We start from the raw sequence: 21,163 nt of genomic DNA, 5'->3' as shown, positions 1-21,163 counted from the left end.
ACCTGCACGGAAGAACGCCCCGCCCTTGCCTGCCTCCCATTGGGCAGGAGGAGTGGGAGCGGGTCTCTGATTGGGGACCGGCGATGTCAGTCAGAGGTGCTGGCTTCCGGGTTTGGCGGCGGAGGACCGTGGCCTCGGGAGCGCTGGTAGCATGAGGCGGGTCACCCTGTTCGTCAATGGCACCCCCAAGAACGGGAAGGTGAGGGGGGGCCTGGCGAAGGGGGGAGGGCCTCTGAGGTGAAGTGGGTGGGGCCGGGGGGAGGGGGAAGGAGTATGAAGGGTACTGAGGGGGGGACTATGAAGGGGTGGGGGAGTATGAAGGGTACTGAGGGGGGGAAGATGAAGAGTATTTGGGGGGAGAAGGAAGGGTACTGGAGGGGGGAGTATGAAGGGGGTGGGGGGTATGAAGGGTACTGGAGGGGGGAGTATGAAGGGGTGGGGGAGTATGAAGGGTACTGGAGGGGGGGAATATGAAGAGTATTTGGGGGGAGAAGGAAGGGTACTGGAGGGGGGAGTATGAAGGGTACTGGAGGGGGGAGTATGAAGAGTATTTGAGGGGAGTATGAAGGGTACTGGAGGGGGGACTATGAAGGGGTGGGGGAGTATGAAGGGTACTGGAGGGGGGGAATATGAAGAGTATTTGGGGGGAGAAGGAAGGGTACTGGAGGGGGGAGTATGAAGGGTACTGGAGGGGGGAGTATGAAGAGTATTTGAGGGGAGTATGAAGGGTACTGGAGGGGGGACTATGAAGGGGTGGGGGAGTATGAAGGGTACTGGAGGGGGGGAATATGAAGAGTATTTGAGGGGGAGAAGGAAGGGTACTGGAGGGGGGAATATGAAGGGGTGGGGGAGTATGAAGGGTACTGGAGGGGGGAGTATGAAGAGTATTTGAGGGGAGTATGAAGGGTACTGGAGGGGGGACTATGAAGGGGTGGGGGAGTATGAAGGGTACTGGAGGGGGGGAATATGAAGAGTATTTGAGGGGGAGAAGGAAGGGTACTGGAGGGGGGAATATGAAGAGTATTTGAGGGGGAGAAGGAAGGGTACTGGAGGGGGGAATATGAAGGGGTGGGGGGTATGAAGGGTACTGGAGGGGGGAATATGAAGATTATTGGGGGGTAGTATGAAGGGTATTTGGGGGAGTGGGGTATGAAGGGTTGGGGGGTGAAGGACAGAGGAGCTCTCAAGGGTAGCGGGGCTAGGAGGGGAAATAGGGAGGGGATGCCACTGGTGCCCGGTGCATATGTGAACTCTGTGGTTGTATGTATTTTTTTTTGTGGGTGTCGCAGGTTTGTGGATGTGAATTTTTGCCAGTACAAATGACTCACTGTCAGGTTTGCCAACCCTCTGGGATTGTCCTGGAGTCTCCAAGAATTAAAGATTAATCTTTTAATTTAAGATGATGTCACGTGATGAAATCTCCAGGAATTTGTCCAACAAACGTTGGCAACCCTCCTCACAGTGTAAATCAGTGTGCATGGGTTGTGGGTGCTCTTGCAGGCATCATATTAATTTAGCTGGGGTAGTGGGTAGGTGTTGTAAATCTTACTGGTGCAATGTAAATACCAGTACATGATGCATCTTTCTCTGGTGCAATGTTAGTAACAGGATGGATAAAAATCAGGATATTTTTTTTTTTAAATTTCAATTTGATTTTGTTTTACTTCAAATTATGTGTTTCTTTTCAAAAAGATATACCTGTTTAAAGTGAAATCTGAATTTAATACAAAACATAAGACCTAAATTTATTATAATCTCTTAAAACATTTAAATAATAAGTATGTATAATGAATCCATGAGCCTCTATCAAAAACTTAGAGTTAGTCTGCATTTCTATATAAAAGAGAGAGTCGAGGGAGAACCATGTGACTTTTGAGGTCAGACTTTATAGGTGTGGCATAGTAGGTTAGCCTAAGTAATTTAGGAGACTGTCTGATTTTCAAAATACTTTGGTATGTAGGAACTTAAGCAGCACTCTCTTTCACTTAAGCATATTTGAAAACTTTCCCAGACTGACCTGAAATCATCAGTTTAATTCACTGACTACAGTTAATCTCTGTTTATTTAGTCATTTAGTTGTAAATATGAAACATTTTTTGATGAGGTTTATATATCCCAAACATTTAAGGTTATTTTGTTTAATAAAAACAAATTGTAAAAACACAAACTGTTTTGTGTGTTTGTTTAAATTCCAGTTACCATCCTAATACAGCTTGACACAAGTAATGAGCAAAAATTTAACCATCAAGTAAATAAGCAATATATCATTCATCATTTTCTAATATACTAAAAATGTACAATTAATAAGAATCTGAAAATATACTATATAATTCCTCAAATAAATGTACATAGTTATAATGTATCCTCCGAGTTAGCAAAAAGATGTGCCAGTTTTAGTGTAAAGGCTCTATTTAGATGTAAATAACTGTGAAAACATGAGCTCAGTCAACGGGAGGGCTGTGTTTTTAGAAAATAACTGAAGTACAAATGGAAAAGTTGATTAAAATCGATGATTTAAATTGAGGCATTCCACTTCGTGATTTAAATCAATCCACCCTGTCTAAGTACCATGGTTACTGATGGTGTGGGCCGGGTTTTCAAATCTGTCTATAAAGGTGGATTTTTTTCTAGCACAGCAGTGGGTATGCACAAATTTTGTGTGAATGACTTAAGTCCTCCTAGCGTGTTTGTAGCTATTGAGGTGGGGGAAAAAATACTGCAGGGTTGTGTGGATAGACATGTTGCAATAAATCTACAGACCTATATCTTGGTACTCATGTTTGAAAAATTTCTCTCAGTCTCCCACTGTTGTCTGATTGTAATACTAGTCTATAAATGTAGTAATGTCTGGCCCTGCACAGATGTTATAACCAAAACAAAAAGAAAAGGAGTACTTGTGGCACCGTAGAGATTAACAAATTTATTTGAGCATAAGCTTTTGTGAGTTACAGCTCACTCCATCGAGTGCAAGTGAGCTGTAGCTCACGAAAGCTTATGCTCAAAAAAATATGTTAGTCTCTAAGGTGCCACAAGTACTCCTTTTCTTTTTGCAAATACAGACTAACACGGCTGTTACTCTGAAACATAACCAAAACAGCAATTAAACCTCTTAAGACAATATATAAACTTAATAGTGTCTGTGTATGAATCATATTTACATTGAGGGAATTGTTCTGTGAATATTCTACTATACGCACAAGGGAATGACCTTCAACCTCTGGTGAAACCTCTCATTGTTACGGGTCTTCTGTGCCTTGCAAAATTAGACCCTTAATTTTCTTCTCCCGGCCTCCAATATGTGATCCCTCTTTCCTTCCCTCCCTCAAACAAGGAAGTTCAAGTTTTTTAGGTTTTGTTTAATAATTTTTATCGTGTTAAGAATACGATGTTACACTATTAAAATTAAGAAATGAATGACTTATTTATAGGGATGCTAAAATTTCGGTGCACCTTGTTAAGGATCTATTACCATGTTTTTGTTATGTGTAATAAACTTCAGCCTCATCTGCAGCAATTCCTTTTCATGGCTTGGAGACTGAATTATCCTTTCATTCCCGAGAGTGTGTCCCTCTAGGATAGGTTTGGGACATGCAGGCAGGGCAGGATGGGGGAGCTTTGCATTGCTGTCCATCCTATTCCTGTTCTATGGGTAGAATATACGAATTCAGTATCTGGGGCTAGCATCTTTCAAGAACATCTGTATTTGCCAGATTTTCTACTGATCCTCTGTGTTATGGCCTAGTCCTACTTCCACTGAAGTTCATGGAAATGGGATTGAGCTCATTAAGAGTGAGCATATGTCAAGTATTCACTAACTCTTTTTTTTTTTTTTTTGGGGGGGGGGGGGAGATTTCAAAGAGACTAGGAATTCCTTGCTTGAGTCATGGTTCCATGTGGTTAAAGTCACATTCACATTGTCATTGTTAATGCAGGTCCTGCTCTTTTCCTTCTAGTTTGCAGTGACAGGCCTGTAAATTAAAGTCTGCCGGCTGCTTATGGTTCTGTTTTTATAAATCGCCATCGAAGGCTGGATTGGCCTTCAGCCCAACATTTAATGTAATATTGGTTTAATGTGAGTTATTCCCTCTATCGGGGGGGGGGGAAGGGGGATATGCATGCACTTCCAATAATGGTCTTTTCTATCTCCAACTACCGTGATATATCTACACTTTCAGTTATCTGCTGCTAACAAGTGATATTAAACTTTACTCACTATCTGAGGCTTCTGAAATAATCTTTGAAGGAGGAGAGAAGCTCAGTTCTCTAGGCTTAGCTAGCATACAAATCTTAAAGAAGAAATGACCAACTGTCAGGTATTCATAAAATCTGTTCCACCTTGTATTTAGCTATGATACTCTAAGTACCTTTCTAAGATCTGAAGAAGAGCTGTGTGTACGCTTGAAAGCTTGTCTCTTTCACCAACAGAAGTTGTTCCAATAAAATATATTACCTCACACGCCTGGTCTCGCTAGGTCTTACTAAACATAGCTCCTTTTCCCACTCTGCCTTAGATCTATATCTCATGAGTTATTTAACTGGAATGACAGAACTGACTTAGTTTTCACTGCTGCAATGGAAAGCAATGTTAGAGAGCCCTGGAACAGAACAAATGAGCAATATTTATTTTTCAACGAAATAATCAGTATATAAAAACACTTGCTTTATTGGTGGTCCGTTCATTGCTTCCTGCCACTTCACCAAATTCAGTCCTGGTGTAACCAGGTGTAAGTCATTTGATTTCAGTGGCGTTAAGCTCACTTACATCAGGCTTAGTTTGGCCCATCATCCCCTCCTTGAAACCCTTAGTTGACTTAGTTCCCTGTGAGCAGCAGGATGCTTGGCAGCGCCAGTTCTGTGGGAAAGGTTATTAAATTGCTGCTTTCTTAGCCAAGGCCAGTAGGGCTGTATAAATTGACCAGTACGGAGACAATGCAGCAAGAAGTGCTTCTACAATACTAGGTTTCAGAGGAACAGCCGTGTTAGTCTGTATTCGCAAAAAGAAAAGGAGTACTGGTGGCACCTTAGAGACTAACCAATTTATTTGAGCATGAGCTTTCGTGAGCTACAGCTCACTTCATCAGATGTATACCGTGGAAACTGCAGCAGACTTTATATACACACAGAGAATATGAAACAATACCTCCTCCCACCCCACTGTCCTGCTGGTAATAGCTTATCTAAAGTGATCAACAGGTGGGCCATTTCCAGCACAAATCCAGGTTTTCTCACCCTCCACCCCCCCACACAAATTCACTCTCCTGCTGGTGCTAGCCCATCCAAAGTGACAACTCTTTACATAATCAAGTCGGGCTATTTCCTGCATAGATCCAGGTTTTCTCACATCCCCCCCACCCCCATACACACACAAACTCACTCTCCTGCTGGTAATAGCTCATCTAAACTGACCACTCTCCAAGTTTAAATCCAAGTTAAACCAGAACATCTGCGGGGGGGGGGGGTAGGAAAAAACAAGAGGAAACAGGCTACCTTGCATAATGACTTAGCCACTCCCAGTCTCTATTTAAGCCTAAATTAATAGTATCCAATTTGCAAATGAATTCCAATTCAGCAGTTTCTCGCTGGAGTCTGGATTTGAAGTTTTTTTGTTGTAAGATAGCGACCTTCATGTCTGTGATTGTGTGACCAGAGAGATTGAAGTGTTCTCCGACTGGTTTATGAATGTTATAGTTCTTGACATCTGATTTGTGTCCATTTATTCTTTTACGTAGAGACTGTCCAGTTTGACCAATGTACACGGCAGAGGGGCATTGCTGGCACATGATGGCATATATCACATTGGTGGATGTGCAGGTGAACGAGCCTCTGATAGTGTGGCTGATGTTATTAGGCCCTGTGATGGTGTCCCCTGAATAGATATGTGGGCACAGTTGGCAACGGGCTTTGTTGCAAGGATAAGTTCCTGGGTTAGTGGTTCTGTTGTGTGGTATGTGGTTGTTGGTGAGTATTTGCTTCAGGTTGCGGGGCTGTCTGTAGGCAAGGACTGGCCTGTCTCCCAAGACTTGTGAGAGTGTTGGGTCATCCTTTAGGATAGGTTGTAGATCCTTAATAATGCGTTGGAGGGATTTTAGTTGGGGGCTGAAGGTGACCGCTAGTGGCGTTCTGTTATTTTCTTTGTTAGGCCTGTCCTGTAGTAGGTAACTTCTGGGAACTCTTCTGGCTCTATCAATCTGTTTCTTTACTTCTGCAGATGGGTATTGTAGTTGTAAGAAAGCTTGACAGAGATCTTGTAGGTGTTTGTCTCTGTCTGAGGGGTTGGAGCAAATGCGGTTGTATCGCAGAGCTTGGCTGTAGACGATGGATCGTGTGGTGTGGTTTCATAAGCTTTCATAAGCTTTCGTGAGCTACAGCTCACTTCATCGGATGCTGTCATAAATATAAAGGGAAGGGTAAACCCCTTTGAAATCCCTCCTGGCCAGGGGAAAGCTCCTCTCACCTGTAAAGGGTTAAGAAGCTAAAGGTAACCTCGCTGGCACCTGACCAAAATGACCAATGAGGAGACAAGATACTTTCAAAAGCTGGGAGGAGGGAGAGAAACAAAGGGTCTGTGTCTGTCTGTATGCTGGGTCTTGGCCAGGGACAGAACAGGAATGGAGTCTTAGAACTTTTAGTAAGTAATCTAGCTAGGTATGTGTTAGATTATGATTTCTTTAAATGGCTGAGAAAAGAATTGTGCTGAATAGAATAACTATTTCTGTCTGTGTATCTTTTTTGTAACTTGAGGTTTTGCCTAGAGGGGTTCTCTATGTTTTTGAATCTAATTACCCTGTAAGATATCTACCATCCTGATTTTACAGGGGGGATTTCTTTATTTCTATTTACTTCTATTTTTTATTAAAAGTCTTCTTGTAAAAAACTGAATGCTTTTTCATTGTTCTCAGATCCAAGGGTTTGGGTCTGTGGTCACCTATGCAAATTGGTGAGGCTTTTTATCCAACATTTCCCAGGAGAGGGGGGGTGCAAGTGTTGGGAGGATTGTTCATTGTTCTTAAGATCCAAGGGTCTGGGTCTGTAGTCACCTAGGCAAATTGGTGAGGCTTTTTACCAAACCTTGTCCAGGAAGTGGGGTGCAAGGTTTTGGGAAGTATTTTGGGGGGAAAGACGCGTCCAAACAGCTCTTCCCCAGTAACCAGTATTAGTTTGGTGGTGGTAGCGGCCATTCCAAGAATAACGGGTGTAATATTTTGTACCTTGGGGAAGTTTTGACCTAAGCTGGTAAAGATAAGCTTAGGAGGTTTTTCATGCAGGTCCCCACATCTGTACCCTAGAGTTCAGAGTGGGGGAGGAACCTTGACATTACTGTGGAAAGTTTAGAAGATCTTATTATATACACACAAAGCATGAAAAAAATACCTCCTCCCACCCCACTCTCCTGCTGGTAATAGCTTATCTAAAGTGATCACTCTCCTTAAAATGTGTATGATAATCAAGTTGGGCCATTTCCAGCACAAATCCAGGCTGCCACCAGTTGTCACGGAGTGTGGGGGAGTCCAGGCCCTGCACCCCTCTTCCTGGGATTCACTGAGACTCTCAGCCAGCCAGTAAAACAGAAGGTTTATTGGACAACAGGAACACAGTCCAAAACAGAGCTTGTGGGTACACCCAGGACCCCTCAGACAAGTCATTCTGGGGGAGCAGGGAGCTTAGACCCCAGCCCTGGGGTTCCCTGTGTTCCTCCACCCAGCCCCAAACTGAAAACTAAACCCACCCAGCAGGTTCCCTGCTGCAGTCTCCGTCCACATTCCTGGCAGAGGTGTCACCTCCCCCTCCTCCTCCTGGCTCAGGTGACAGGCTCTCAGGTCTCCCATCCCCAGGGCACATTCCCAGGTCAGCACTCCCCCCTCCCTGCTGAGTCACATCGTCACATCTCTTCCCCCTTCGAGACTGAACTGAGCGGGGTGACTGTGACCAGTGACCTGGGGAAGTTCGGGGCCCCCTCTCCGGGACAGCGCATCCGCTATCAGGTTGGCACTTCCCTTCACGTGGACCACGTCCATGTCGTAATCCTGCAGGAGCAGGCTCCACCTCAGGAGTTTGGCGTTGGCTCCTTTCATCTGGTGCAGCCAGGTCAGGGGAGAGTGGTCGGTGTACACGGTGAAGTGTCGCCCGAAGAGATAGGGTTCTAGTTTCTTGAGGGCCCACACCATGGCCAGGCACTCCTTCTCGATGGCCGCGTAGTGTTGCTCCCGGGGTAGCAATTTCTTGCTCAGGTACACGTTGGGGTGTCTCTCCCCCTTTTCGTCCTCCTGCATTAACACCGCCCCCAGTCCCGTGTCGGAGGCGTTGGTGAACACCACAAAGGGCTTGTCAAAGTCTGGGTTTGCCAGAACTGGGCCACTGACCAGAGCCTCCTTCAGCACCCGGAAAACCTCCTGGCACTGCTCGGTCCAGACGACCTTGTCTGGCTTCTCCTTCTTGCATAGCTCAGTGATGGGGGTGGCTATGGCGCTAAAGTGGGGCACAAATCTTCGGTAGTATCCTGCCATCCCAGTAAAGGCTTGGACCTGCTTTTTGGTGTGGGGAGCGGGCCAGTCTCTGATCACCTCCACCTTGGCTGGTTCCGGCTTTAGGCGGCTGCTCCCCTCCCGATGGCCTCGGTAAGATACTTCAGCCATCCCCACCTTGCACTTCTCCGCTTTTACAGTCAGCCCAGCCCCCTGGAGTCGGTCCAGCACTTGTCTAACCTGGGACACGTGGTCCTCCCAGGTCTGGCTAAAGACACAGATGTCATCAATATACACCACGGCAAAACTCTCCATCCCCCTCAGGAGCTGGTTCACCAGGCGCTGGAAGGTGGCCGGTGTTCCCTTGAGGCCGAAAGGCAGGGTCAGGAACTCATAGAGCCCCAGAGGGGTGATAAAGGCCGCTTTCAGCCGGGCATCTGCATCCAGCGGCACTTGCCAGTAGCCCTTTGTAAGGTCCATGGTGGTAAGGTACCGAGCTCCTCCCAGCTTGTCTAGGAGCTCATCTGGCCTGGGCATGGGGTAGGCATCAGATACAGTGATGGCATTGAGCTTCCGATAGTCCACACAGAACCAGACACACATCCTTTTTGGGGACCAGCACCACTGGCGAGGCCCAAGGGCTGGCCGATGGCTGGATCACCCCCAAAGCCAGCATGTCCTGGACCTCTCTTTCCAGGTCCTGAGCAGTTTTCACTGTGACTCGGAAGGGGGAGCATCTTATCGGCGGGTGCGACCCTGTCTGCACCCGGTGGACAGTCAGATTAGTGCATCCAGGCTGGTTGGAAAACAGCTGTCGGTACGGATGCAGCACCCCCTGACCTCAGCTTGCTGGGCAGGGGTTAGCTGATCCGAGAGGGGAATTGTTTCCAGGGGGGAACCAGCTCTGGTCCCAGGGAATAGATCTACTCAAGGGTCATCTCCCTGCTCCTCCCACTGTCCACACACGGCCAACACCACATTCCCCCTGGCATAATATGGCTTCATCATATTCACATGGTACACCCGGCGGTGGTGCGCCCGGTTTGACAGATCCACCACATAGTTTACCTCATTGAGCTGCTTGATAACCTTGAAAGGGCCCTCCCAGGCGGCCTGTAGTTTGTTCTTTCTCACAGGGATGAGACCCATCACCTGATCCCCGGTGGCGTAGGCGCGGGCCCGCGCCGTGCGGTCATACCAGACCTTCTGCTTCCTCTGGGCTCTGCCCCCTGGATTTGTGCTGGAAATGGCCGAACTTGATTATCATACACATTGTAAGGAGAGTGATCACTTTAGATAAGCTATTACCAGCAGGAGAGTGGGGTGGGAGGAGGTATTTTTTTCATGCTTTGTGTGTATATAATAAGATCTTCTAAACTTTCCACAGTATGCATCCGATGAAGTGAGCTGTAGCTCACGAAAGCTTATGCTCAAATAAATTGGTTAGTCTCTAAGGTGCCACAAGTACTCCTTTCCTTTCTACAATACTGTGCATCTAATATTGTTTCAGCAGCTATCTTCTTATCTTTTCCATTTATGCATATAAAAGCCATAGTCTTGTAAATGTCACCATTTGTTTCCTTTTCTGCTTTCTTGAAACTTCATTTATTGTCCGCCCTCCACCCTTCCCTCTCGCAAACACACCTGCACATTTCTTTTGTCCTTCACCGTATTTTTAGATTTTTATTAGGGTGAGTTTTTTTGGTCTCAGTCCATTGAGGATCAATTATATAGTAGATTTCCCCTCACCCTCCTCACTTTTTGACAGCTCTTTCCGTTCCCTTTTTTTTCTCATCCTAACAAAAATTGGCAGTGTGGTGATTAGGAAGAGGCACTGAAACCATAAATAATGCATTGGGTTGGAACTAGTTAAGTTTGTTCTGACGCACAACGACATTGGTGCTTATCTTGTACCTTGAGCAGTACTGAGTTCTCCCGGTCTGCATTTTGTTGAGATTCTGACTTCAGGGACCTTCTCAAGGCCCTGATCTCATTAAACACCTGACATTTCAAGTGACTGGCAAAGGGGAGAGGGACAAATAGAATGGAAAAGAAATCCACAGCCATTACAGCATTTTAATGCTCCAATGTTTTTTTGAGTAAATGCCACTAAGAGGTTTGATTCTGTTTCTGCTATTGCAATCTGTTGCTAGGGTTGGTTATGATAGCACCTCCAGTCTTAACACTTGACAGATGGGAACAATTGGATCACTGTGGTTTCTGCTAGGTTTTACACATATGTTACATCTGCCAAAGCATGAAGGCATGGAGTGACCTGTGGTCTCCATGGGACATGCTTATTACAGATGAATGACCACAGGCTACACTATTCAATTCCATACACTGCCTTTGGATCATGGGCTGATACTTGGCAATGCCTGGTAATTTTAAAATAATCAGTGTCCATGTTGTGACACTTATCAACAAACTAGTTCCTCTTTTGGTACAAAAAATAGAGGTCTGTTCAATGATAGAGCATAGTGCCAGTTTGCTTAAGAGTTGTGCTATTTTTGAGAGCTTAGTAACATTATTTCCTGTCCACAGATTCTTATTTTTGTTTTCACACATTGTGTAATTAACCTCTTGAACTTGCTGCTACAAGATACTGTTGAGACCAAGAGCTTAGGGTTCAAGAAAGGCTGCACATTTATGTGGACAATGAGAAGATCTAAAATTAAGTTAGATGTATATTTTTATTTGGGATATTAACCCTCAAGATTCAGGCCGCAAATCAATCACTTAGTGATGGGGGTCAGGAAATGCTGGTGGGTAGGTTTATTGAACTTTCCTCTTGAGCATCTAGTACTGGCTACTTTCAGAATGGCCTGATCTGGTATGACACTTCTTATGTTCCTAATTGTAAACACTTTGATGCCCTGGAGACTTTTTCCCCCCTTCTCTATTTGTTCTTGGGGACTTGCTGTGTGTTTTGTTTTAAAGACATTTTGCAGCAATTTCATGAGCAGTAGAATAGAGGGAGAAGTAGAGAGATTTAAAATAAGAGGCTTAAGTCCTACTAGATAGAATAGGATTCTAATCATCATTGTGCATTCAATAAAACATGTTTTTAAAAAATCCTTTAACGCCCAAGGTATTTCTTAGTTATTATAAAGACACAACCAAAACAAACTTTACAACTGTTTCAGCTCATTAGAGGGGGCCATTAGATTGTGACGTGGGGGCTTGTTGTTTTCCCCCCTTCATATTAAGTGTAGATAATGTGTGTTCTTCTTTTAAAAACGGTAGTTAAAATGTCCAGAAAGAATATCCACAAACGGCATCTGCAGCACTAAATTACCTGTCTTCTGTTTATAGGTGGTGGCTGTTTATGGGACATTATCAGATTTGCTGTCTGTGGCTAGTAATAAGCTTGGAATAAAAGCGACCAGTGTGTACAATGGGAAAGGTGGACTCATTGATGATATTGCATTGATCAGGTAATGTTTGTCCAAACAGAAGCTAACTTAATTGAGACTAATACTAATATGCTGTTCTATGAAAATATATGAAGAAAGTGCTATAGAGGCCATTTGAAAAGCAGTTTGTATAGATACTGGTTAGAAAACTTAGGGCTGTCCTCCTGGATCTTCAATAGCTCGACTTTAATAACCTGGCTCTAACAGTGGTCAATACCTGGTGCTTTAGAGGAAAGCAAATCCCATCACAAGTGCCCCTGATCAGTTATGGAATGCTGCATGACTGTGTGGATTCCATCCTGAACCTTGTTTTAAGTCATTTTATGCCCTGAAGCAAGAGAGAGTTAACATTTTTTCCCCTTTAACATTCTCCTATCTTATGTTTTAATTTGCCAAAACAGAAATGCTATGATATCCTAGCCAAAGTGTTTGTGTTTTGTTTTGTTTTTTAAATTTTGAGGAGAATTAAACTGCTTGTATCAACTGGATGTCATAACATTTAATACCTATCTGAATTGTTGTACAGAAATGTGTATACTAAAGGGATTACCAATGCACGGAGTACGTATGTGGCTTAATCCTTCAGCCCTTCTACCTGTGAATTACATGTGTGAGGGTTGGAGGATTGGACATTTAAGACGGCAAGACTATATGTACTTCAGACAAGAGAGAACAGGTACTATACATTTCACAGGAGATACAACTAATAAACTGAACTAAACTTGCTAAGTAACAGAGGGCTTGATTCTTGCCTGGCTTACATTGGTGTAAATTGGGAGTATCTCCATTGAAATTGTGTTACACTCATAAAATCAATGGAAGATCAGAATTGGATGCTAACGTTCTAAGTAAATGATAATCAATTTCCATTGCCTCAAACTGATTGGGAAAGGGTTAACCCTGGATTAATGACTTTTTATACAAAGTACACAATTTTTTTTTTCCTTTTTTCTCTAGGGATGATGATGTTTTGTTCGTTTGCGAAGGGGAGCCATTCATTGGTAGGTGTGTGGGGTGGGTGGGGGGGTTGACTAATGTTTTGACTTACGAAGAAAGATTTGAAGTAAATGTAAAATATATATGAAATTCTTTTCACCAGTGTGCAAACAGTTTTCAGAAGAGGTATCTTATAATGTGGGGTTATTCAGAAATATACTTGACTAAAGATCACTTTGTACATTTCATCAATGTAGATCCTCAGACAGACGTAAAATTTCACGAAGAACTAACAGGGTCGCACACGGATTGGTTAACACTAAATGTTGGAGGCCGATACTTTACAACTACACGGTGGGAATATAACTATTTAATTTTTGTTTTCAAAGAACTTTATAGACTTACTTCCGTGAGTCAACCACTGTATGTTCACTTGGTGAGTCTTCAGAGGACAAATAAAAAAACATTGAAAAAAAATCACTTATTTAGGAGAAAATCTTTCTGGGCAGTTATCTTATTGTTCACTATTACTGATTTAGAACAGTTTTCAGATAGTATTAAAAACTTGCTGGAAAATTGTATTTGGAATCTTCTCTACTTTTTAATCAATCAAATAAGCTCTCTCCTTTTGAGATGTCTTATGAGAGTAAATTTGACCTAATACGCTATACATGTTATGAAAATAAGTCTGGGACAGCATTGTAATTTAGAGATCTGTCTCTTACTCTCATCACTTTCATAACTGTAGGTACAGGAAATTCTTGATTTGTTGCAATGTACCTCTTGAGCTAGACAAGCTAAAGATAAATTGAATTTGCTTTATTTTCCAGGAGCACTTTAGTTAATAAAGAACCTGACAGTATGCTGGCCCATATGTTTAAAGATAAAGGTTGGTATTTTGAAATAGACTTCTTCCTTAAAGTTAGTAAAAGCACTGTTAATTTTTTTTTTAAAGATACCCCTTCCTTATGAGTATATGTTAGAGTACCAAAACAGAACTTAAAATGCTTTACTTTTCACCTGTTGTGCTTAAAGTTTGTATGACATCTTGAAAATGTAATTTACGACTGGTAATACTTGTGAATGCTTTTAGTTGCATCTCACTCTTATTTGACCATTGTTTCAATTAATGCAATCAATGTGCTAACACTGTTCAAGAGACAAAAATACAGTCCATGCTCCAGTAAAACTAAAACAGTCCAGTTCTGCTCCGATTTATGTTGATTCACCTGCTGGTTCTTATGCTGTAACATGAATTGTGTTTTGGATTTACAATTGCCACTTCTTGTTGTTGTTTTTTTGTTTTCATTCTCTTCCAGACTGTGTCCCTTCAAGTCAATCTTTTATTTAGCTCATTACAATCTGTTGCTTTGAGTGGTGTGGCAGTAGTAATCTAAATATGAAAAGTTATCACTGTATCAAATTTAATACACTGCATATTTTTTGTGTGTGGAAACAGATGTCTGGGGGAATAAGCAGGATCGCAGGGGAGCGTTCCTAATTGATCGCAGCCCAGAGTACTTTGAACCAATTCTGAACTATTTGCGTCATGGGCAGCTCATTGTAAATGATGGCGTTAATTTGCTAGGTATGTATTTTCTGTGTGACATCCCTAAAATTTATTCCTCATCAAAGGTTAAACTCTGCCCCTCCGTACATCCACTGGCGTCAATAAGAGTTGTGTATGTATATCTGAGGGTTTGTAGATGTTTTTAAAACTTTGGTCCATTTGTTATTGATTAAGTTTAATTCTGTGATTTACAGTTGAATGAAAATAATATATTGGTACCGATTCAGCTTGAGGGTTGTCAGGATTCTTGCCATGCCCTAACCTATTACTATAATTCTGGGTTTAATTCCTTAACCCTCATGTACTCCAGATCTTCTACACTGCTTGTATTTGAAACACACCGTCACTAAATTGGTGGATAATTTTTCCTTTAATCTGTGGATAAGGTCTCCTTTCCTCCACCCTAATTACATCTAATTAATGTATATGGTTGACAGTTGTATTATGTACTTCTTGTGAACTGTTTAAATTCAACAAGAGATGGTTTTTGTCTTCCTGAGAGTTAAAAGATGAATTGCGGGGTGCGGGAATAGAATTTATGCACTTGCAATCCTGGGGACAGATCTGGCACATCTTGGGAGGTTTTAAACTTCCTCATATCCCAGCGAAGGAGGGAGTTTGGCATCATGCAGGAAGGGGCCCTTATTTTCTAAATAGCGAAGAAATTTTTTTTTCTTTTGTTAGGTGTTTTGGAAGAAGCCAGATTTTTTGGTATTGATTCGTTGATTGAACATCTGGAAGTAGCTATTAAGGTAACTTTTCTATTTTATTTGACTGTACGCCTTGGGGTTTTGGGTTTTTTTTTTTTTAAATCAATTTTAGCTCTCGCTTCTATAAATATTATTAGTTTTAAACTGTTTGATGCAACTCTCTTGCAGAATTCTCAGCCAGCTGAGGATCATTCTCCTATATCCCGGAAGGAATTTGTCCGATTTCTGCTGGCAACCCCAACTAAGTCTGAACTGCGCTGTCAGGTATAATACAAACGTTGCTTTGAACTATAGTACTAGAGTCCAACAGCAAAATGCCCTACATCTCATGTGACAATTAGTGATGTGAAGTCCAAGCCATGTGTGGGTTTTTTTCCTTTTTTCCCTTTTAATTCCTTTTAAATGTGAGACAGGAGGTCTTGATTCAAAGATATGGCTAATCCAGAACCAATCATGCAGGGGGAAAAAAAGCCCCTCTGTTTTGCTTTTTGTCTTCTATTATTTTAGGTTGAAGATTTCATGTAGCAGCCATTCACTGAATTAATCAGTTCCCTATTCAAATGCAAAATGAACTAACATAACTGAGGACAATGTGTGAGGTTTTGCATTTACATTTCATTCGCTCTCATATGGAGCAGAAGGTGTTCTTGCGTATATTTTTCTTTGATTTAAGGAACTGAGAGCACTGTGTAATGTTGTAAGCTCCTTGCGTAAATTCACCTGTCTGAGAACATATTTGTTAAGATCTGGATTTAAGTAGAATACAAAATGAAGGTAAGCGTCTAATGTTTTATCTTACATGCACAAGAAAAAAATGTGTGGGGATGGAATAGAATTATAAAGTCTTTCAAGCAGATTGTAATGGTAAGTGTCTAGGGCTTCAGTGTGTTATAAATAAAAACAAATAATTTTACTTGTAAAGCTCCTCACATAATCTAATGTTCCAATACCTGTCTGATGAAAATAATGTTCATATCTTAGAAATGGGGAAACTGAGTCAAAGATTGTGTCCGAGGTCACAGATGTGGAGGGTGTTAGAGCTGGGGTTAGAACACTGAAGCTTCTGACTCGGTTTTGTGCTTAGACCACTGGACTAAACCTCATCTTCTACTTCTATTTGTTTTTTTTAGGGTCTAAATTTCAGTGGTGCAGATCTCTCTCGGTTAGATCTTCGATACATAAACTTCAAGATGGCTAACTTAAGCCGCTGCAACCTAGCCCATGCGAACCTTTGCTGTGCAAATCTTGAACGAGCTGACCTCTCTGGATCAGTGCTTGATGTGAGAATTGTGTCTTCGGAAAGCCTGCGCTGTTCAGTGTTACGTAATTTAGAAGAGCAATATTGGGAACAAATACAAAGTAGCTACATTTGTTTTAAAAACCTTTGCAAGCTCTTGAGTGTATAGATCACTTTACAAGTCTTATTGAAAATGTTTGATTACACAAAGACTTGATCTGACAGGTTTATAGTTCATCCCAAAGTTTTAATTTCCTTCCCTCCTCAGATCAGTTTCTATGGAAGCATAGGTCTAAAGTAAATACAGATTTTGGTTTTGAGCTTGCATTGGGTCTCTTGAAGAGCTGCTGTGGGTTATTGCACTACTCCCCATTCTGGGAGGTTGGCAGGGGAACAGTGTTATAAGATTTCACTCCTCCTCCTTAGATGGCACTATATGCTGTGCTATAATGGGTTTCAGTGCCTTATTATAAGGCTATGTCTACGCTACCATAGAATATCAGGGTTGGAAGGGCCCTCAGGAGATCATCTAGTCCAATCCCCTGCTCAAAGCAGGGCCAATCCTCACTTACGTCGGTATAACTTATGCCGCTCAGGAGTGCGAATAAGTCACCCCCCGAGTGACATAAGTTCCACCAACCTAAGCACCAGCGTGGACAGAGCTCTCTCCCATCGACTTAGAGCAGTTACACTAGAGAACTTACAGTGGGCAGCTGCAAGCTCTGGTGTAGCCGTAGCCTAAGATAAATGATACGATCTGACAAGCTGTTCTTACCTTTTGGTCTCTGCAGTTCTCTGAGCTGTGTGTAGAATCTTACTGATAGCATGTACCTCTTTCTTTGCCAGTGTGCAAACCTACAAGGTGTAAAGATGCTCTGTTCCAATGCAGAAGGGGCATCGCTGAAAGGATGTAATTTTGAAGATCCCTCTGGCCTTAAAGCTAACCTGGAAGGTAACAAAAATAGTCTCTCTCTCTGGTATCCACTTGCTTTGGGAGTCATACAGACTAAAAGTGCAAGCGTTGCTGTGACTTATGTTAAATGGTACATGGCAGAGTGTCAAACTTAATTTGTGGAATCAATATATTTGAGAGGAGGCTTTGTCTTGTGAATTGAGAGCGTGTTACTGGAAAGCAGGAGCTCTTGAGTTCTAGTCTTGTTTCTGCCATTGCTTGCATTGAGTTTGGGCAAGTCCCAAAAGCCGCACGATTACCCTAGCTTTGTGCAGGGGTTGGCTGTGTGAATTTCACCCTTGAGTGTTCTTTTTGTAGACCGATTGTTTGTGTATTTTAGGTGCTAACCTGAAAGGTGTTGACATGGAAGGAAGTCAGATGACAGGAATTAATCTAAGAGTTGCAACTTTGAAAAATGCAAAGCTAAAAAACTGTAACCTCAGAGGAGCAACTCTGGCAGGAACTGACTTAGAAGTGAGTAATGTTTTTGTTTCATACACAGTAACTTGTTGAACTAAACTTCCAATAGAATTATTAGACTTCAGCATCTACAGAGGTCTTAACAAGGTTAATTCCTTTCAGCTGGGTTATCTATTAAATGGAAAGCAAGGATATTTTAAACTGGGAGCAATGAAGAGGCACTGATTTTAAGTATAGCAGCTGTCAATTTTCTAGTATTTGTCCTTTTATTGCCCCACATTGCCCATATCTCAGTCTGTCAGTACTTTTGCTCTTGCTTCACGCTTGCCCCAGGGGCTGAGGAATAAAGACTTCAAACCTTAGTTTTTTCAGCTTGCCAAAAATCTTTTTGGCCTTTCTTCCAAAGTGACACACGGATCTGAATGTGCATGGAGATTTTATTACACTTCACTTTTAGTGCTAGATCATGCACTCATTGAAGACAGGTGGAGCTTTGCTGTTGACTTTACTGGAGAGAATCATGCCACATTCAGCAGGGTAGCATGGGGAAGCCTGCCTTGCTGTTCGAGTTCATGCAATATGTTTTAAGTGTCTATATTGTAGAAAAATTACTTCTCTTAATTGGTATGTTCACAAGCCCTATAAAGCTGTTATGATAGAGGAAATTGCTGATATGCCCTTCAGTTATGTCTGTTGGCATGGCAACAATTCTTACCTTTCTATCAGCTTTGTTCAATGTGGTTCGAATGCTAGTTTGAGATGAGGTGTTTATATTGTATCTTATCAAATTCCTTCACTAAAAATAAATTTGACTGTAGCTGCTTGTGGTAAGTAACCAAAGTCTCAATCTCAAATAGTTTACCAGGAGTAGCTAATTTAGGGTAATATTATAGTGTCCAACTAATTCTAGCTTGCTCTAACTACCATTCTACAGAAGCTGGGTGTACTTTTATATTAGCTTAGACTATCACAGAGTGCTTTCTTTGTACGCTTAACCTGAGAGGCTTTTCTTTTATATCCTTTAGAATTGTGACTTATCGGGTTGTGATCTACAAGAAGCTAACTTGAGAGGCTCTAACGTAAAAGGAGCTATCTTTGAAGAGATGCTGACGCCTTTACACATGTCTCAGAGTGTCAGATAGGGCCTGGCACAGTTGACTGGAAGAATACTTGCTGAAGAGGAAGAAATGAAAAACACTTATTGTGACTTTCTTTCTTCACCCATTCCCTTTATAATCTAGACATACCATTTATTAGACAATAATTTATACCCTTCGTAGTGCCTAAGGAAACACCTCTGATCACTTTTTGGGGGAGGGGGCTTTTATGTAATACGTGTAAGAATAGACATTGTTGCTATTTTTTGAATGGAGATGGGAAAGTGGGCTAGTTTTAGAACCAGAAGTGTTACTTTTTTTAACTAGACTTGTTTCAGCATCACCTCATTTTGGAATGCATTTTTTAGGATTTTAATTTATAAAAGCACAATATATGCAACTATATTTATTACATTTGTATCTGCAATATAAATATATGAAATGTCAGTCATCTATAGTAGCAGAAATGTTCAGGTTTACAATTAGGATTAGTATATCCACAGTTAGTTTCTTTATTCATGCACAGCATACTAGATGATGAATGTGGTGGGGACAGAGTTCCCAAAACACTTCTTTCAGGTACTTTCTTTTGGGTGGGGGGAACAGCATTTAACTAAGTCATCACAGGTAACACTGCCTAGTTGTAGCTTGAATTTAGGTATGCAATGGCTCCACCAACTTCGGAAATATACAGTGGAAGCATCTTTGCAACTATATCTTCACTAGAAAATCTTCATGCACAGCGGAGCTTTGTTATAATTAGAACTTAAAGGAGCATGTTCCAAGACCCACACTACTTATTTAGTCCTTTCGATGTCAGTGTGGAGTGCTGACAAGTGAAAATCTCTAGCTTGTACGTGTCCCTTCTAGCACCAAACCTAAGTGCATGTTTTTTGGGTTTTTGTTTTTTTTAAACAGGAAATTAAGTGTGGGTTAGGAAGAGGAAGAGAGTTTATTCCTCCAGCAAAGTGGACACAGGGACTGATGCCCAGCCTCTCTCTCCATGGTCGCTGCTGCTGTGTATGGAATGGCAGCTGTTCCCCCTGAACGCATGCTATGCAAGCATTCTGTTCACTGAAACCATGGATAGCACAGACCTTCCCCAATGCTCTATGTTGGGCCAATTCAGAGAAATGATTTAGTTGGGGATTGGCCCTGCTTTGAGCAGGGGCTTGGACTAGATGACCTCCTGAGGTCCCTTCCAACCCTGATAGTCTATGAAACCATGGGAGCCACTTCCCTGGTCCAAAATTCCTCTCCTTTACCCCTCTCTACCTGTTAGTGGACAGGGAACCGTGGACTTTCTGCAGTGCAGAAAGCCTTATGGGATCTCCGTCCAGCAATGAATTTCACTCAATAAGCTGTTTCCACTGTAACACCAGTTGAGAACCTCTCCTATGTGTCTGTGATTATTCTGTACACGAACAAGCACAGACGTTTTATACCAAAAAATACCTGGGTGCATCAAGAATACTTACCTCACTAACTTAAAATAGGTCAAAATCAAAGGAAATACCAATCTTACTGGAAGATAGGAAGAAATGTTGCATGATGTTAAATTTGCAGAGCTTGCCCTTGTTAACCGTGATCTAAATTGTCACAGCTACTTCAGTGGGTCGCTTTTTTAGCTGCAGAAGTGCCGATCTCCTGCCTTCTGTACAAGGAAGGTGGTGTGGTCTTAATAGTTATAGCAAAACCATTTATTTTCCTAGGAAAGATCAGCTCCCCAAAAGTACGTGACTGGGGGGAATGGGGCTGTATTGGTTTTGACTCGATCATGTCACGTGACCTTCTTGGGTTCAAGGTCGCATAGCCGATTGGAGCAGAATTGGGATTCATCAGGCTCTTAGGCCTTTTGCTTTATTGGACAACACTTATCTTCATGGCAAAAAGTTGCATTATAAATATAGGGTCATTTTCCTTAACAGGAAGGTAATGTACATGCATTGAAGGAAGAATGGAGTGTAGGGCTGGAGAAACGTACGTACTTAAATGAATTATTTTTGTCATATTTGTAGCTGGCAGAAGTAGAATATTGTATGGGAGAAATCTATTTTCATAATCAGTGCGTATAAATTATATTTAAACTTTCACTGATAGTCACTTGAATACTCATAGCATAAGGCATTGTTCACTTGCAGACAAGTTTAAGGTACCTCTTTTGCTATGACAAGGCTGCAGGAATAGCCAAAAATGGCCTGTTCTGAAAATGCAGGTTCTAGCCTGATGTAAACTGGCTGCATCAATAAATAGTATAAAATACTTATAAGGAGTCTTGTTTTTTTAATTGAGTAAAGGTTGTGAAAATACAAGACATTTAAAATGCTTTGCCGCAACGTATATGACTCTTATTTAGGTGGACC

At 42.1% G+C, this 21,163-nt stretch overlaps 1 protein-coding gene across 2 annotated transcripts; it reads left to right on the top strand.

Annotated features, from left to right (window-relative positions):
• Nucleotides 1-68: 68 nt before the first annotated feature.
• KCTD9 (potassium channel tetramerization domain containing 9) lies at nucleotides 69-21,069 on the top strand. 2 transcript variants are annotated; one of them, XM_048829109.2, is made up of 12 exons: nucleotides 69-146; nucleotides 11,778-11,899; nucleotides 12,836-12,879; nucleotides 13,072-13,168; nucleotides 13,645-13,703; nucleotides 14,274-14,402; nucleotides 15,069-15,136; nucleotides 15,263-15,358; nucleotides 16,225-16,374; nucleotides 17,178-17,283; nucleotides 17,624-17,757; nucleotides 18,729-21,069. In XM_048829109.2, the coding sequence occupies exons 1-12, from the start codon at nucleotides 84-86 to the stop codon at nucleotides 18,843-18,845; spliced, it is 1,185 nt and encodes a 394-aa protein (XP_048685066.2). In that variant the 5' UTR covers nucleotides 69-83; the 3' UTR covers nucleotides 18,846-21,069. The 2 variants fall into 2 exon arrangements, with proteins under 2 accessions (XP_048685066.2, XP_048685065.1); XM_048829108.2 differs by having other exon boundaries at nucleotides 69-199.
• Nucleotides 21,070-21,163: the final 94 nt, after the last annotated feature.

Source organism: Caretta caretta, chromosome 26 (assembly GCF_965140235.1).
Source record: "Caretta caretta isolate rCarCar2 chromosome 26, rCarCar1.hap1, whole genome shotgun sequence".
In the NCBI taxonomy this organism is placed as follows: domain Eukaryota; kingdom Metazoa; phylum Chordata; order Testudines; family Cheloniidae; genus Caretta; species Caretta caretta.
Note: the sequence above shows the minus strand (reverse complement) of the source record. Positions and strands in the feature narration are given on the sequence as shown.

What these genes read in the sequence shown, in the direction of transcription:
- KCTD9 (XM_048829109.2), top strand. Translation starts at nt 84, where the DNA reads ATGTCAGTCAGAGGTGCTGGCTTCCGGGTTTGGCGGCGGAGGACCGTG. An exon ending in GATGATATTGCATTGATCAG is followed by an intron (nt 11,900 to 12,835) that starts GTAATGTTTGTC and finishes TTTTTTCTCTAG; the next exon opens with GGATGATGATGTTTTGTTCG. An exon ending in ATCTGGAAGTAGCTATTAAG is followed by an intron (nt 15,137 to 15,262) that starts GTAACTTTTCTA and finishes ACTCTCTTGCAG; the next exon opens with AATTCTCAGCCAGCTGAGGA.